Genomic DNA, 19,293 nt, shown 5'->3' with positions numbered 1-19,293 from the left:
GGGAGAACATTCCAGTGTTGGTCCAAGGGTGTGCCAGCCAGCCAGAATGTCTTTGTTTACTTCTTAAGAGCAATCTGGGAGAAACATTACAAATCTGTTGATAGACATCCAACTCTTTGTGTCCAAAAATGGCTCTGGATTATGTATGACAAACAGCACACTTTACCGTTTTCCCTCCTTAATGACGAACTTAATAATTCTTTCACTTGCAGTCACATATTAATTTAACTTAAGAAGATTTAAAAGTCCAGCGTGACTGTCAAAACAGAAAAAATAGTAATCATGTGAACTCTGCACAGACGGTCAGGTGTTCCTGCTTCCACTGAAGCACAAAATGCTCTTTGGATCAATTTCTGTTCATGGTGTAAAACATGATTTTTTTACACAAACAAATTCATGCAGCTGAAGTATTGTGGTCAAATAAAACTTACAAAAATTATTTATGTTAGAAAGAAAAATTAAATATGTAAAGAAACTTTTCACTAATCACTTCACTTTTACTTTCTAATGGACCTTTGTGTGTAGACTACGCAGAAACACTGATATTATGAAATCATTTCTGAAAGGTCCTTTCACTAAATAGCCACACAATATTAAAAGGTACAAATAACACACACACAGACAGACTGTGAGCTCTAATTCAATCCGGTGGAATGGTCTGGAAAACCTGAATTCTCTTCTGTCTTCTAAACTTACCGGTTTGCAAATGCCTCTTTTACTCTCTGAGCCTTTTCTATGGGGTTTCCCTGAAAATGACAGAACTTATAATGCTGTTCGCAAATAGGCTAATCAAGAGAAAGCCCCTGATAGCCCCCCAACAAAAGCCCCTCTAGTTAGCCAACTAGCAGCAATAACACTAAGTGCTGTTTGCATGCGACTAAGAGACAGAGTAGTCTTGTTATTTAAACCCCAGTGGGAAAAATGAGTGAATGTGGCCGCCTGGGACCCTTCAGGCTCAACCGAGCTCCCTTCACAGGGTCAGGGTTGTCCCAGCTGGGGAAGAGAGCTCTGCCTGCTGGGGGAATGCTCTTTTAGATTAACCCCCTGCTGTTACTGAAACCCTGCTGGATTTTAGAGTGATGTTGTGATGATACTAAAAGACACGGTCCTGGTTCTTCAGTGCAGACCTGTCACACAGCATCACCAATCTCCTCATCTGCCTGGGATACTGCTCCTGAAAGTCCTCCACAGGAAACGCTCGCTCTTGTCTAAAAAGATTAGTTTCAAATGTCATTAGTGATAAGCAACGGTTTTTCATGTCACTGAACTGCTTGATATCAGATTGTTTCTCAGCATGTTCTCATTTACTTGCAATTTGTGTCAGTACTGTTTTTTACTCCGTTTTGATATGAAGTGACCATTTTCATCTTTTAAACCCTTAACAAGGCCTACGTGGAATTTGAGCAAAGACAATTCTGCGCATGTCTGTTAAATCATGTATTTGTTATGTATAGTATTTTGGTTAATTTAATTATGCATTTAACTACAAACTATAAGCTAGTACTTCTACTCAGTTTTACACATTTTATCATGCTTAAAATCACACATCTTCTAAAACCGGTGCAGAAAATCAGGAATACGTGAAGATGATTAATTACATTAGCATAACTGGTCAGTCGATATGGACGTTTGAATGGCCAATGGAATGCCTCTACATCTCTCAGAAATCAAAACATAATATTTACTAGCTTCCCAAGCTTCTGTTAACTGGCCTGTTAATGACTGAAAATCTCAAAATGGCTAAATATAATTTCGGCTCAATTACTAATACGCTTGTAATTCATAGAAAGGAGCTTTAAATTTTGGAATCTCTAAGAGAAAATGTGAAAACAAAATCTAAATGCATCTTTCCATCCCGTTCTCTCCTCATCTGTTTTCTGACAAGCTGTTAGAGGTTTTGGGGAAAAGGGGGGTTGGTTTAGAGGCTGGCTGTGTGGCGCTCATGCAGATGGCTGAACTCCGATTGGCTGGAAAGTCATATCACATGGAGTTTAGCACGGCTCCTTACATGGGCTGCCCGGGGGTGAGAGCAACAGCATGGAGCAGCATATGCACTGCTGAGCGCACAAACACATGCACACACACTCACACTCACGCTGAGAGAGTTCACAGACAGTCGCTGGGCAGCTATCATGCTCCTGTTCACCGGAGGTATAAAGCACTGAGTTCTGGAGATTAAAGCGTGTAAGAGTATTTCCACTGATGAGTGCCACAGAAACAAGAGAGATGTCGGAGAGATGCAATATTTTAAGGAGCATAACGGCAGCTTTGTGCTGCTTCTATCAGAAGAGCTCTGTTATTGGAGCCAAGGTGAGTGAAAGCTTGTTAAATTGACATCTGTATAAATTTACGTGTTAATTTATGTATTTTAGTAGCATATGCTTCACGTGTAATGTTTATTATATTTATATACGTTTATATTTCATATATTTTGTTCTTTATATTTTAAGCACTGTTTGCTGTTAATTTATATAATTATGTAACAATTTATGTTGGTTAGCAGTAAAAATGTAACATTACAAATGAATAGATTATTAAAAAAAAAGGGGGAAATGTAAAAAACAAAAATGTGGCAAAAAAAAGAAAAATTTGATATAAAGCTGCCATAAAAAGCAGGTCCATGTGTAGTTTTATTGTGGCAGTCTTTGGTCCGGGTTCTTTTGATATATGGCTTTGTTTCATTATAGTAAGTGAAGGTGTCAGGCACACGCTCACTTACAAGTGTGTATGTGTGTTTCTTCCCATTCACTTGTAATTGTTTAGCTGCACATCCTTCTCATTGTTGTCTTCAAAACCATTTAACCAGTATTGATTGAAATCTTTTATCCCTGTGTGTGAACACGTGCAGTTCTGTTCACTCATCTAATGTGTCATGTGATAAGGACAGAGAGCTGCTCAGGTCAGGTTGAGTGAATTTATGGCTGATATAAAATTGGTTGCCCTGCATGAGGCTGTTAGTTTTATATGGAACTGATGTAGGAAGGAAAACCATCACCCAGCGGGTCATACAACTATTCAAAACGTATGGATTATTAACAGCAAGAATGTTCAAAGACTCAGATCACACAGAGACTACAGGGGGTTTTGGCCAACAGGATGAAATGCATTCAAATTTCTGAGTGTCTTGAAGTATATCTGTGAGCCTCCACAGGTGTGGCTAATCAAGTTCTTTCTTTCTGAGGGTGCATGAACTACTGATCTATGGTCCATCGAAACCTAGACCACAAAGCTGAACACATTAGGAAACAGAAATTCATTGAACACTCCTGCTTTTAATCACAGTATTCATGCAGATCAAACAGCAGAGCACGGCACTAGCAATGCCAAGGTCATGGGTTCAACTCCCATGAACTGAAAGGATGCATAGCATCCAATTCAATGCAAGTTGCTTCAAATAAATGTGTCCACCAACTGCATAAATGCAAACGCCACCAACACTGATGACAGATTCCTGGCTTGTTTATCAGAACAGTCTATATTTTTGAATTTCTAAGGCTGAATTGGCCAGAAATAGCAGCATGTTTGTTATTTCTCACGTCTGGCCGGCCAACTCATCGGATCCTCACTCTCAGGGTTTGAACGTCTGTTGAAAACATTCGGGTCTGGTCCACATTTTTTGGGCTCGTTTCTAAAAATAGCGCTAGGTTGTCATGGAGACTTCCGGTCTTTGCGATGGTGTTGGGGGTCAATGGGCGTTAGAAGGACAGAGAGGGCAGTGTTGGTGCCTCTTGTATGAATACTTTCTTTTTGAGAGGAAGTTTCTCACAGAACGGCTTCAGTCATAGAAAGCTTCATCTGGCAGTGAGCGACTTCTAAGTAAATTTCTCAGTGGTGAAAACAACTTGAAGGCTTTATTTTGGTGAGTGTGAGGAGCAGCTGTGGAAAGGAGGGTGGCGTGTACTGTACGATACAGCCGTGAATGTCTTCCACCCTGCGGAGGCTTGAAACTCAAACCGTGACAAGTCTGCCTTAAATAAACAGGCTTACTCGCTTGGCAGAGACGTATATTTACACCTGACAGACACGGACTCCAATGAATGTCGAATAAATCGTTCTTCTGAGTCGGATCTTTTTAATGATTTAGTGCGCGTTCATGGCATGCCATTAGTGCTTTTAAAATGCCATCAAGTTAAAAGTAGACTCCAAACCCTTGTCTTGAGATCCCTGTATCATTCTTGGGTATGTCTAGCTGTTTTTGAATGAGAGAATGGATCTTGCGTTAAAGCCGATGCACAGCGAATCATTTTTGAACAAATTGGTTCATTGAAATTAACTGAAAAGAATCATGTCGTCTTCTCTCTAACACTTCCCACACACACTGGACATGCAGCAGAGGTTCCCCACACACTGACAGTGTAACACAGCAGAAGTATCATGGCTGTGGCAGAAATAAAAGCTCAGCAGAGCAGTGGGACAGCGGGAAGGCTGTCTGATTGACAGGCTGCTGGAGAGGTGCTGACACAGCCTGGTACAGTCCCTTCAGTTTCACCTCCTGTCTGTGATAAAAGAATATGTTTTTGGATCAGGGAATAAAAACATCATTCTGGAACTTTCAAAATCTATTATCCACATTTCAGCAGTGTTCATGAGGAAAAAGTTTGTAACAGTCAGTTTTATCTTCTCTAATTCTACCTTCCTCAAGCAATCTATATGACTTCAAGGCATTCTCCGGGCTCAAGGCTTTCTTTTCTAACAGGATGGCTTCCAGCAATTTTGAGTCCTCGGGACAAGCGTGTCCTGCACTTTTTCCCTTCTTCTCTCGTTTCCTATACAACAATTTGAGCACGCTTGAGGAAACATTAAAAAGAGGCCATGTTCAAAGTGATCCAGCACAGCTGCCCCAGGCCCTAATCTCCCCTTCTGCCCTCCTTACAAAGCCAGGGCTGGGCCACGCTGATTGGGACAGAACTGGAATGGAATGAGGGGGCTGGGGGATCATAGATTGAAATAGAGAAAATGTGATTAAATGAGAGAGAGCAAGAGAGAGAGAGAAAATCTAGCTTTTCAATGCTATTTGACTAGATTATTATACAGTAGAGAGAAAAGTCAAAATCAAAGTTTTGACATTTTATGACAACATAAATTTTTCATTATGTATTTATAAAAATATAAATAATAAACACTTGCATCTACAGAGAAAAAAATAACAAAAAAACATTTTATAGCAAGGTTCATGCTGGTTCTCATCCCTTGCACCAAAAATGTGTATTTTAAGTAAATTTAAGTACCATAAATCTTTCATGAGCATCTGTCACATCCCCAGACTCTGATGGTCTGTTCTTTTTAGCTAAGATTTGTCCTGCCCTGTCCAGGAATACAAGACGGTGACAGACACCCCAGGGACCATCTAAATGGACAATGTGATGGGGGTGAGATAAGGGAGGAAGAGGTCCTGTGTTTAAAGTCCCAGGAGGCTGATGGGACACTCTGATGGCCCTCTTTGTTTACTCTGGTTCAGGAAGGGTGTGACCCAACACCAAAGCCCAGATCAGGTCGATTGTCCTGTATATACAGTAAGAGGCCACTAATGACCATCTGAAACCCTTGGGAATCTCAACCTACAGGGTCGAGACAGGGGGTCTCCATCCTTCGAGCCCCCCAGAGGAAACAGCAGGAAATACAATTTTACATTTTATATGTTAATGTGAGTGATGCTTATCCATGCAAAGTCCTACCATAATGTGAGGGCAGTTGATGCCAAGGTATTCAAAGTCATTTTTAACACATTGGTATACAGTTGCTAGGATGTTCTGTGTGGCTGCTGATGCTCGGGTATCTAGGTTATACTAAAAAACTCCTCTTTTACTAAGGCCCCGTATTTTTTCTTCTTTTATCATCACATCACTTGATAAATAATTAGTTCTCAACAAGCTGCAACAGTAAAGGTATTACTCATACCTTACTCAAAAAAAATGGTGTTCAAATCTCTAATTATTAGTGTAAGTATGACTAACTATCTACATGTACCATCGGATTAGCCGTCCTGTTGGTTTCCATCACAACGATGAATCTCATTCAAACTCATGAAAATGATCTCCATCTTCAGTCATGCACTTTGCCCTAATCCTCAAAACATGGATTTTTAAGAGTTCACTCAATAAGCTGCTGAACGGCCACTTGTGGAACTAAAGAGGATTATATGTTCAAGAATCAACACGGGAATGTCATCTCATCCATAATCATTATCCAAAAGCCACTTTCTAGAACAAATTCAGCCTTTGAGCGCATCATCTTTGACCAGAAAAGCCATGAGAACAGTCAGTTCTGACGTGCGCCAATATGATCTAATGTGTGCTTAGTCACTTAGCCATGCTTCACACACTACTACAGAGAATGTCTCTTATTAATACTGCAAAGTGTCTCGTATATCGTCATTATTTGGCCTATTCTCCTGTCGATAGCTAACCTGTGCTCTGCACTTACCCAATGAGACCTTTGAACCTTAATTCAATACATCCAAATGCTTCACATTCAAAATGCATGCCGCTATATAAAAAGAACCATAGCAATCAGCTCCTTGGATGTGCAAAGATAAAAATGCCAATATATAAATGGCTACAACTAAAAGTAGAGGTGATTGATTTGATGTACAAATATGTCTACACCGCTGCTCGATGGAGAGATTATTCGTCATGCTGCTATCGAGCTGCTCGAGCAATTGAGCTTTGGCTATTTTTAAACATTTACGGCCTCAGTGCACCTCTAAATGGATCCACGATGTCGTAGCGCAGAATGAATGCAACGGCCATGCCAGATAAACACCACCTCAGCTGGCATGCAATCACAAAGCAGTCATTAAACCTTAAAACGTGAACATCAGGTCCAAAAAAGTGAACATCGGGTCCAAAAAAGAATACAGTCTCGTGCTCATATGTTTTTACTAAAATGTTTTTTTTTTAATCACTGTATTGTGTAACAGAGTTGAAGACACTAAGCGCAAACAAGTGCTTTGGGATGATTTTCCCAGCCAGGGTAAAAGTATGTGTCGTCTGGTCACTGTAATTTGTGGCTTGCGGGGTGTTGGCTTGGCTCGCTGTTGTCTAAATGGAGAGGCGTGACGCCCGTCCCTCACTACAATACCAGAGAGGCATCAGAGTATATTTCAGTCCTCGATGTGGCCTGGGTTTGTCAGTCTCTATACATAGTAAGGATCTTAGAAGGTCCTCCATATAAAGGAAAAACTGTCAGTTGCGTGGCATGACTTGAATAAATTCACTTTAATAAGAGCAGAACTGCTTTTATAGTCTGCTTTCAAAGAAATGCACCACTCCTTAATTCAGAGGGTTTGTTGAAGCCTTTTTAAGCAATCATAATACCTGACCATCTAAAACGTGCCCTTCAGACAGTCCTCTGAAAACATTTTATGTTTTAAAGCTATTGAATGATCAGTGACAGAGAGTTGACATGAGGATAAATCGCCAGGATTATCCACTAGCTGCTCAAAAAAGGAAGCGATAAGACTCTGCCATATGTTTGTGTGAGATGCTTTCCCAACACAAATCAGTAACTCAGAGGCTAGAATTAAGAGATCTTATGGCAGAATTTATCTCTCTCCCAGCAATCAACTGTTGGCTATCCACTTAGGGTCAAATGTTCTATAAAGTAGTACATCAAGTACTTGAAACCCCATAAAATAAATAAATAATAGATAAACATTTAAAAACCATTTAAAATAATTTATGAATTTATTTGCATGGGGAATAGTTAATCTAGTCAATCTGTTTACATAGTTCACAGAACATAATTTCAATATGGCCAAGCCAAAATGCTGTTTTAATCTGTGATATCAATTAAGTTAGAATGATTGTTGCTTTATACAGTGGTACATAATATATACACTAATGGGAGGGTACCGAATCGATTGCACATGGTTTCATCTCTGTGGGGAGTGTAGTTTTGCTTTTGGGTGCTTTGAAAATTGAGTATTTTGCTAAATAGAGATGAAATATGCCTTTGTTAGATGTCCAGCACTGCCAGCCCTGTGTGCAGTGGTTTGTGGTGGATCACAGTGACAGATTGTGGTCAGTAAGATCCTAATAACTGCCTGACATGCTTGACAGACACTGCTCGGGCTGTGGGTCAGTAAACACACAGAGAGAGAAACTGACAGCTAAGCATCCTCTCAACGATGTAGCTCAAGTGCTACTCTCAGTCGTAGAAAAACACAAAATGCATAGCCAGTTTTTATATACAAATATTAAAGTGGCGTTTTCACATGCTGCAGTTTATAAGTGTTTTAAATACATAATGTGTGCCTTATAATAAATATCCTAGAGTTAAAATAAAACACTGTCCATGAGTCCTCAAGTAGTCCATAGGCAGCAGGTTCAAGTTTCTAACGCTGTATGACATCACTGTACATCAATATGGCTCTCGGCCATATTCCGATGTCTTGGCAGTTTTAAGAAAACCAAAAGCTCTTAATTATCAAGTCATGAAAGCTATTTCAATCTACAAAGCTACAGCAACACTAAAATGGGACTTGTTATTAAAAATACACAACAGCATCACTGGTTCTGTGACTTAAATCAATCAGTTATGTATCAATTGAAGTTTCCACTACTGAGCACACACACAAACACACACACACACACACACACACAGTCAGTCATCAATTTCAATTACCTTTGCCCTTTTGTGAGTTTCATTTGACATATTACTCAATAGACCACAACTACAAAGTTGAAACGCGGAGTCCTGCTGGGAATTTTCCCCCCACACACAGATTTAGCTTGGGGTTATGCTGCAGTGTCGTGCTCGAGTACCCACTGCATAAAACTACCAGCTACAGCACAAAGGTACCACTTTAGGTCTCTGAGGTTGGGTACCACACATAGCTGACATTCCAAGCACTTAACCAAAAAGAAGAAAACACGAGATTATGTTTGAAATCCCCCATCTAAAATATGTAACAGCCTCTTTTTTGCCCCCAGTTGTAACACAAGCACAGCATGCAGTTCAAACTTTCATGGCCGATAATACAATAAACTATGATAGCAATCCATGATAGGAGAAAGAGAGTTGTTAAGCACACCACGAAGTGCTTAAGCCTTCAGCCCCATAGAAATATTATTAAAATATAAAGTTTATGATTCAGAAAAACAGGTTGAAAAAAGCTTAGCATAGCAAGTTGTTGGAAGTTGGCATCTTATGCTCACAAAGGATGCATTTATTAGTACATTATTGCAATTTTAAATAACTGTTAAATGCTGAGCTGGTGCTCAAGAAACATTATCATCAATGATGAAAACAGTTAATATTTTTGGGAAAACCATACTTGTTAACCCCAATTCATTGATTATAACAAATTTCTCTCACATGCTGCACTGCTACTGCTATTAGGTCTGTACTACTCGTACAGTTTTATAGAATTATTATATTTTAAAAGAATTTGTTAACAGGTTTCATAAACTAACAATAATTTCTTATAGAATTCATTAATAAAGCTTTTATCATTGATAATATACACTGCACTCCAAACATAACCAGATTCATCTGGCCACAGAAGAGCATTATTACAACTCCTACTTTGTTGATAAACAACAATGGCATGTGATGTTAAGACATGGAGGATATTGCGAGATTTAAAATTGCATAATCTGTCTACATTTCAGTTGCTTGGTAGGAATCAATGTTGAAACGCATGAAAGCACGAAGTGCTATTCATGCCATTTGTTTTGAAAACATATTACACTGACAATGCTCACATGACCGAGATATGCTACTGAGACACTGAAGGCAAGCCTGTGAATAAAACACAGCCCAGTTGGGAATGATAACAAACTAAGCTTTATGAAGTATCTTATGAATGAGATTTATGATTTTAATACAAACTAATCAAAACTAATCATGTTTCATAGAAAATGACTAATGAGTGCATTTCTTTTAAGCATCTTATTGAAAAGTACTCTTAAATTCCACAATTGTGAAATCCACAACCTTCTGAGGTGACACGCATTTTTCCAGCAAACCAGAAAACCCTTGATGAATCAGAGCGGTGGGGCGTGTGCGCAGGTAAAGGTACGGCTTGCCCCACGGCGTAAAGGGGGCGGGGACAGACAGGAAGAGGGAGGGACTTAAACGTCACCGTAAACAGATCAGCACAGGATCCATCAGCCAGTCAGATACTGAGTCACAGGGCAAAAAGAAGGGAGGGGAACAGAAAAGAGAGGAGACTAATAAAAGACTGTTACAAATAAACTTCAATCATAGAGACTAAAATACTATCTAGGGCCAACATGGCTCTAACCTACTCTTCTGTGCCCATCTATGTGCAGTTTTCGAGGGACAAGTACATCATGGAGGGACCCCCGGAAAAGCTTCGGAGGGAACTAGAAGAAGAACTGAAACTGAGCAGCGAGGAACCAAGAAGCCATGCCTGGTATCACGGAGCCATCCCTAGACAGGTACAGCTTTCCTGGGCATATGAAGAGGGAAAGGGGTGGGGGCGATCATTATGGGATAATGCTTGGATTATAGAGGATTTCTATGGTGAGTGGCTGTTTCCGTGATTTAATAAGTATGTGTATGGTTACCACGTGACTGCAATACTGTTTAGAATTTGAATCTGGCAGAGAGTAGAGATCTTTCTGCTGTCAGAGCATAGCTGTTCTCTCCTTGAGTGACAGTGAAGTCATGCCTGTATCTGGCATTCGAACATTTACTTTCTTTGTAGAAAGGATAATGAATTAAAAACATGTGGCCTTGTTTGCTTCAGCTAGAGTAGTTCATTAAGGGAAGAAAAAACACTGAGGATATGACTTGCATTAGATGTTCTTATGGATAACTTGCTAAAGGTACAAAAAGTACCATGGAAGGATAAAAAAAAAAAAACGATGTAATGATGTAGGAGATACCACATGCATCTACTTTTTTACTTTGTTTATTTACAAGGTGCTACAAGTTACTTCAAAGAACATTATTGTATTATCGTGGCTACAGTACTAATATTTAAAAAAAAATCAATGGTCAAAAGTTAGAAAAAGTGTATACATTTGTATTTTACTAACATTAAATGACATATTACATATTGCAAACTAGTAACCGATAAATGTTCCATTAAAATGTAATTTTACTTGCTTGGCTAGGTGAAAGTGCATGTTAATGATTTGATGCTAGAAATAAGAAAAAACTAAGCATATACAGTAGAATGGGCATGTATTTAAGAACCTATCTAATGGTTGATCAATACTTGTTCTGAACTGGTTACAGGCGCCAAACCTGTCCAGAACAAGAAAAGTCACTTTCACACCCAGTCTTCATCCACGATCAAGGAAAACAAAACATTTCACTGAAACGAAGCACTAAATGTGGTGCCTCAACTAAATGTTACAACAGATAGCTTGTCAAACATCAAAACAGAGACTAATAATATCTTGACTAGTACTGTGCTTAACCACTATATTCTGGATGGTTCATTAGCATCAAGCTTTATTCAAAAACAGCCATCAACACTTTTTCATCAAGGCAAACATCACAGCGCTGACAGCTACAGATCTGCTCTTGTGAAAACCATGCTCCTCTTTCCCATGCTCCTTTGCAGGATATGCCCCTGAAACTGACATCTCGTCCATCAACAATTGTAACAGAGCAAGAGTGTTTAATTCAGTGATGAACCATGACAGCTATTTGACCCGAGGTGTATTTATTTAACAGCATCATATGATCTGAACCACCAGCATCCACAGTCTGTCTACTGCTTACACCACAAATATGTAAGAACAAAAGTATTCAATCAAGGCTCAACACACCTTAGGAATGACCTTAAAGTATAGTTCAATGGGTTCATGAATAAGACAAACTTACAACAATTAATAATAATTGCAAAAAAAAAAAAAAAAACACTACATATGTGTTAATACATTCTCTACACTTATGCTATCCATCAGCACTGTTAAAAGGAATCGTTGAGTCTGATTCTTTTGAGTGGTCCTTGGATCACTACACACCCTGTGATTATCACAAAACCCCTGGCAGCATGTGTGTTTACCCTCGAGTCTTTCAGCTGGACAAGTTTGACCTGCTCAGCTCAAGTTAATCAAACAGACTCCAAACAAGGAAAGAGGAAAGACAGGCATTTACCGATTTGACATGCTTATTTTTATGACGAGTGGTGTGAAATGACCCGAGTTTGATTTCAAAAGTGTTTCCCGTAAATGCCCGTCTGCTTTGTTTGTCACTGTGAAAACAGCAACCTGTGAAACCATGCATATTTGGACAAACTAAACGGCAAGATTTTTAGCTGCTGTTTTAGCTACTGTAGAAAAGGCTTGAGAATAGCTGTTTAGCACATTGTCATAAACACTTTGAGATTCTAATCACACTTAATGACAGTTTTCCTGGTGCCCCTGCCGCCCCACAGCTCCAAACACACATGCTAACAGATTTATTAGCGTTTGATCTTTACATGAGCACATAGTGAGAAATATGTGAGTAATATGAAACAATGAAATATAAGCTTGCTTTAATCTAATATAGATTCTCATATAAATGAATAATCAAAAGACAAACTGACATTTTAAAAAACTAAATATATAAAAAAATATTCTAGGCTGATTTTTCTGATCTCCAGAATGATTTACACACTGACTCATTAATATTCTGTACAGCTTCCAGAAGCCCAACATTCAGTTTGGAGAGGTAGTCCATCATTATAAACTGGTTGAATGCACTAGTGATCCACAAAAGAAAGTAATATCTAGGTCATGCCATGAATCACTGTCGTAAAAGTAGTTTGGTAATGTTTGCAGGATGTGTACATAATCTGATAAGACAGAATATCATTAGTACAAAAACATACAAGCTTCAAAATGTTTCCTCCAGTGTTTGAGCTCCTGCATGAGCACCACAACTTCATGCACATCTAGGCCACGCTTCAACATGCAATACATCTGAAACTGAGGAGGAAGGAATATATATATAAAAAACACTGACTAAAAAAATTAAAATTATGTGTGTATGTTTGAATTTAAGGTGGCTGAAAACCTGGTTCAGAGAGATGGAGACTTTCTGATCAGAGACTCGCTGTCCAGCCCAGGAAACTACGTTCTGACCTGCCAGTGGAAGAACACCCCTCAACACTTCAAAATTAACAAACGCGTGGTAGCTATGAACGAGGCCTACTCGCGTGTTCAGTATCTGTTTGAGAAGGAGGGCTTTGACAGCGTCCCCGCGTTGGTGCGATACTACGTAGGCAACCGTGAGCCGGTATCTGAGATTGTCGGAGCGATTATCTTTCAGCCAATCAACAGAGCTCTGCCTCTGAGATGCCTGGAGGAGAAATATGGAGTTGGATCTATACGTGTAGAGGCGGGATATTCGGAGAGAAAGAGCCTGACATCTAAACGGTTGAGTCTAAATATCATGAACGGACACACCCAGGATCACACCCTCAGCCGTGGGAATCTCCTCAGGTGAGAGAAACACTATAAGGCAAGAAGAAATATTCTAGAAGTTGTTTTAATTATGTATTTATTTAAATAATAACAGAGATTCCTTAAAGAACCTTTGCCTTCAGATTATAAAAAGGTAATCAAGAGATGGTTCTTTAAAGACCCTTTGACTGAATGATTCTTTGTGGAAGCAAAAATGTTCTTTTATGACATCGCTTGAAGAACCTTTTAAAGCACCATTATTTTTAAGAGTGTACATGCAATGTACCTTCCCCCAAAAAGAGAAGCCAATAATTAATTCCTTTCATATTTCATCTGCAGTTCAAATGTCTATCTTGAACTCTGAAATAGAAAAGAAGCATCACTATAAATAATACCAGGAATACAATTTAAATTAATATGAATGATATAATTGGGGTCTACTCTGAAAATGACTAGGCATACATTTGCCTCAAGCTTATACAGTAAAACGCATATCATTTTGTCAAGACTTATCGGGTCTGGCGGTGCAACTCACAAACTCAATTTCTTAACTGCAATCTTTGGGAAATCCTTGACAGGTTTGCTCATTAGGACCCCAGGAAGTAAATAAGGCAATGAGATATTTTTTTTAGCACCAATAAATCCTAAAATAAGTGAAAGTTCTACTTATTTGTGCAGATTCAGCGCTATGGGAAGTCTAACTTCTCGAAACAATGTGTCAAAACAGCTTATTGACTTTGCAGTATTAAAATAATTGTGCAGGCTGCCTAATATTAACCCAGAGATTGCACTGAATTTGTACATTTAAAAATTCATGCCACGCAGCTTTGAAAGTGGTGTAAACTTCATGTCATGGTCCAAAAGACTTTTAGAGAACAAACTAAATGACCTGTCTTTCTCCTTCTCAGCAACAAAGATAAGTGTGGAAGTCAACCAGCATGTCTAAACCACGTTCAGGAGAGGAGACGGCCACTGAAGACCCATCAGTCGGAGAGCTTTCTCCCTATCGGTGAGTGCCTGTCAGCTCTCATCCTCACTGATACCCCGTCACACCTCCAACCCTCCAGTGATACACGCGCCTGACAGCCCTGAAAACCAGTCATCTTTCTCACATTCACTTTGTGCCAAAGAGAAAGTGGTTCCAAAGTCAAGCTGACGTTTCCGCCTTTGAAAATCACTTTGGCTTACTGAACGTTAAATGTGTGAAATGAGACGTGGTATTGAAATGCAAAATAAAATATTTTGTTGAAGCTTGGCGGAGAAGAATGAAAGTGGGGATGTAGATAATTTATGCCTGTGTCAGTGGAATAAATATGGTTATGCAAAAAAATGCGGCTCTGCTGTCCATGTCAGAATCCAGAGCGCTGAAACTGCTTTACCGTGCAGAATGCAGAAAGAAAACTTGCAGCTTTGAACTTAGCTTCCTTTTTACCCTGTCCATCTACAACATATTTTCAACTTTAATGAATAAAACGCTGATTGTATGCCTTTGCTTTCAGGCTGTAGGCCCCAGGCTCAGGTTCAGCATATGGAGCACCAGCCGTGCCCCAAATCTCCAGTTTTCCGCACAGGAAGTGAGCCAGCTCTGAGCCCCACGGTGCCACGGAGAATGGCCTTTGATACCCAGCCTGGCGAGGCTATTCGTGGATCCGACAGCCAGCTTTGTCCCAAACCGCCCCCTAAACCCAGCAAGGTGCCTTCTATGAGAGTACCCTGCACCCCTGGCCTGAAGACCCTCTCCCCACCAGTCCCTCCAGTAAAGCCCTACAAACAGCGACTTTCACCCCAGCTACAGCAGCAGTTGGGTAACCCATCGAGTCCAGAGCTAAACTACTGCGAACTGAGTCCATGCAGCCCCGCTGACTGGGAAAAGATGACTAGCTTACAAGCTAATGGCTATGTGGAGAGGCTAAAGACTGAGGAGGAGTTAAGGAGATGTGATAGTAGCACCAAACTTGATCGTAGCTCCTATCACAACGCCATTGAAGCCCTTGACAATGACAGTGAGGAAGACAACGTGGAGGATGTGGATAAAGAACAGGACTGCAAGAAAGGTTTCAAAAGACCCGTGTTTGAAACCGAATCGGCCTTCAAACCTGGTGACATCAGCTTCCGGCTTCTACCAGCGGAGAACAAGCCACTGGAGATGACGGTGCTGAAGAAAGCCAAAGAGCTGCTCGTCATTCAGGATCCAAAGACCATCGCCAAACACATCTTACAAGCAGACTGTCAGGTAATATTCATTATTTCAAAAATACAAATTTGGTGAAATAACATTTGTTTTTAATTAGGTATTTTGAACTGAGAATGAACAACATTTAATCCAGGTTTATGTTAATTTAGAAATATGGCATTGCTCATATTTAATTTACGTTTGTTGATACACAAATCTCAATGTTAATGCTAAAATATGCTATATTGTTAAATGTAGTATTATATGAAACATAATGGATTAACTACACTGTAGCTTCCAAATAAAAACTATTACGGGTAATGTTGCTTAAATGCTGATATTTTTACAGGCAATTTTAAGCCTTAATTGACGCACTAATTTGATCAAAACACATTAAAAACAGTAATATTGTGAAGTAGTATTACAATTTTAAAATGTGTGAAATAATGCAATATATTACATGTTCATTATAATTTACATAAAAACAGTCTTAATTGTTTAGTCGCTTTGATCAACTAATGCACCCTCGCTGAATAAAAGCATGCATTTCTTAAAAATATATTATATATCTATACTATAAATATACTACAGACATTACAAAAGCTAATATTATGAAAAATTAAGATAGTATAATAGACATATCTAAATTTTCCATCACAGATTGTTCGCCTAATAGCTTTCGATTTCCAAAACTGGAAGGAAAATTCAAGAGAAAAACAAAAAAAGGAAAGCTAAGCACTCAAAAACAAAGGAGAAAATCAAGACAGATGAACACAGAATTAGGGACAGCCATCCACACCCACTTACTGAATACAATCATGACCAACAGGTCTGTAATTACAGGCTCATTATGTGAGTCAGACTATTCTTCAGGTTGGAGACTGGTTTTTCAAGCCAACCAAACGAAGAGACCCCAGTTGTGCCACACAGCAGGGGCTAAATGTAGATGAATCCAATTAAAAATGACCCAAAAAGCCTCTCATACATGTGACTATCCACTTCTCTGCTTTTAATAGCAGCTCCAGGTTGTTTGTCTGTGCATATGGGAATTAGGTTTTAAGCTGGCTGATTATGTCAGTCACAAGAGCAATATTATGGACAAAAAAAGGACACAAATTTTATACCAAATATAGCTTGGCTTCTGTGCAATACTTTTTTATTCTGGATAATTCCTTTGATGCAAATGCTGTGTGTACGTGGTACAGGTTGCCAGGATACTAAATGTTTCTGAAGAGGCGAAAGGTCAAATGGGTGTGACCTCCGGGCTGGAGCTGGTGACCCTTCCTCATGGGAGACAGCTGCGGCAGGACCTCATGGAAAGGTAAACAGATGCTGTCAACACATGATGTATTAAGCAGATTTCTGATGACTCATGAGGTGCGGACAACTCTTTCAGAGAATATTAACTCTTATAATAAACAGATTTTCTTTTTGCAGTATCCAAAGTCATCTTGCAGGCCCCACATTTAACATGCATGCCTGGTTCTTCTTAAACAGGCATAACACTATGGCGATTGGAGTTGCTGTGGATATCCTGGGGTGTACAGGAAGTCTGGAGGAAAGAGCAGCCACCCTAAACCGAATCATTCTTGTAGCTCTGGAGCTGAAAGACTCCATGGGAGATCTTTATGCCTTTTCCTCCATAATGAAAGCACTGGACATGCCTCAGGTACCCAATAGCTCCTTCAAGCTTCTGCAATTGTCCCCCTTTAATGTGTGGTCAACAGAAACTGGTTTTAATCAGCGTGATCTTTCTTGTATAAACAGATTACAAGGCTGGATCATACGTGGACTAGCTTGCGAAGAAAATACACACAGACTGCCATTATTTACGAAAAATCTTTGAAACCGTTCTACAAAGGACTCTATGAAGGAAGTGGTGAGTTTCTCGCACCAAACCACATTAAATGCCCTTCGTAGGTCACCTTTAGTTAAGTCGTGGTTCTCGTCTTGTCTTTAGCTGAAATCCCACTGAGCAATGCCAGTGTTCCGCTGCTAATACCGCTGCTCACCTTGATGGAGAGGCCTGCGGTCACCTTTGAAGGTATGGACGTCTGGGAGAACAACGACCAAGGTTGTGAAATCATGTTCCGGCACCTGGAAGGAGCTCGTGCCGTGGCACGCAATGCGGAAACATACACCTGCAATGCACAACGGATCCTCCAGGGTAAGACAAGGACATTACAACAGTCATTTCAAGAATAACACGGTGCTTTTGCTATGAAATCCAAAGAGAATTCGCATTTAAATCATGAGTTGCCTGAGGTTAAAAAGGTAGAAGTGTTGGGTATCCAAACAAGCACCCAGCATGACTAGTGTAGCACGATTTACAAATCAGACTCTCATGAGCTAGTTCTTTAAAAGAACCTCTCAAAAAGACTTAAAGTCTAAGGAACACTTTAGAGCAATGACTAACATTAATTGTGCATGACTGAACAAGTCTGACTCGAAATGAAACTAGTATATATTTAAAGTGCACTGACGTAAATCAGTATAATTATCAACTGGTTTATTACAAGACATTTTTACGTTTTGTTCAAGAAAAAAAAAATAGTACTGAAAAAGTACTAACACATTATGAACAGTGTAGCTTAAACTATATACAAATAGTAATTAACAAATAATTGTTAATATTAACCCTAAATAATAAATGGTGCACAAAAGTGTTCATTGCATTAGAGACAATAAATTGAAACTTATTGTAATGGGTTACTAAAAAACGTTCTCTCTCTCCAGGATTCCAACCTAATGATGACATGCTGGAGATGTTAAGGACTGATTTTCAGTTGCGTCTGCTCTGGGGCAGCAGGGGGGCGGCCGTGGACCAGACGGAGCGATACGAAAAATTCAAACTCATCCTTACGGCCCTGTCCAGAAAACTGGAGCCTCCAGTCAAACACACAGAACTCTGAAAAACCAGACACTTTATATACATATTAGACTCTCTGAACCTCTCTGTGGAGTCAGGTCTGTAGCAGAGTCAAAGGTCATCTGCATCTGAAAAAGGACGTTCTCTGCCAGAACGTGAGCTTCAATAGATCACTTGCAGATTGCGAGTTTAAATCATTCATGAGCAAAAATGGCACTTGTCTGTTGAGAGCTACTTTGTTTCCAAATGCATCTTCCAGAGGTGTGCTGTGCTTATTAAACGAGCAGGTACCGGTTTTGACTTCAAGAAAAAAAAAAAGGAAGGGTACATAGAACATTTACAGTTTTCAAGACATCATCCACCGAATGAAATGCGTACAATGCTGGAAGCAGAGAGAACGCTTTATGAGAGATCTATGGATGTGCTTAATCATTTGACACATGAAGTTACTGAAGAGATGACTGAGATGATGGACTACACCTTCAAGACTAATTTGCAGCTCTATGAAGGAACACGAGGTAGTAGAGTTTGTACACTTAGAAATACCATAGAGGCAGCTCGTCAAAGCAGTGCCGTTGAGTTTTAAAAATCCCACATGAAAAAAAGATGTACATAATCATCACTAGTGTACGCATGTGAAGGCTAGTTTGTGTAATATATTGTATTAAGTATTATGACCTGTAAATAGTCACCCATAAATGAAATATTCTGAAAATATTGAATAAATATCTAATAAAAGCTTTGAATTGTTACACAATGTTTCAGCATGTGTTGTACATACTGTATAAAGTTCAGTATGATCTTTTTAAATTCATTAGGCATACGAGTTTAATTGATTAAAAGTAGCGGTTTAATTTAAAGATTTCTATTTTAAGTAA

General features: G+C 39.4%; 2 protein-coding genes across 2 annotated transcripts in view; one reads left to right on the top strand and one right to left on the bottom strand.

Annotated features, from left to right (window-relative positions):
- Nucleotides 1-19,167, top strand: part of LOC122350867 (breast cancer anti-estrogen resistance protein 3 homolog) — a 57,324-nt gene extending 38,157 nt beyond the window's left edge. The window contains 9 exon segments of the mRNA XM_043247630.1: nucleotides 10,278-10,406; nucleotides 12,973-13,412; nucleotides 14,282-14,382; nucleotides 14,873-15,606; nucleotides 16,752-16,867; nucleotides 17,044-17,215; nucleotides 17,314-17,425; nucleotides 17,507-17,713; nucleotides 18,283-19,167. Coding sequence (XP_043103565.1) covers nucleotides 10,278-10,406; nucleotides 12,973-13,412; nucleotides 14,282-14,382; nucleotides 14,873-15,606; nucleotides 16,752-16,867; nucleotides 17,044-17,215; nucleotides 17,314-17,425; nucleotides 17,507-17,713; nucleotides 18,283-18,458 — 2,187 coding nt within the window. The 3' untranslated portion in view covers nucleotides 18,459-19,167.
- The window catches only part of LOC122350865 (collagen alpha-1(I) chain-like), a 513,797-nt gene that overhangs the window by 405,388 nt on the left and 89,116 nt on the right, over nucleotides 1-19,293 (bottom strand). The window lies entirely within an intron of this gene.

Source organism: Puntigrus tetrazona, chromosome 8, assembly GCF_018831695.1.
Source record: "Puntigrus tetrazona isolate hp1 chromosome 8, ASM1883169v1, whole genome shotgun sequence".
NCBI lineage: Eukaryota > Metazoa > Chordata > Actinopteri > Cypriniformes > Cyprinidae > Puntigrus > Puntigrus tetrazona.
This window is presented reverse-complemented; position numbering and strand designations above follow the sequence as displayed.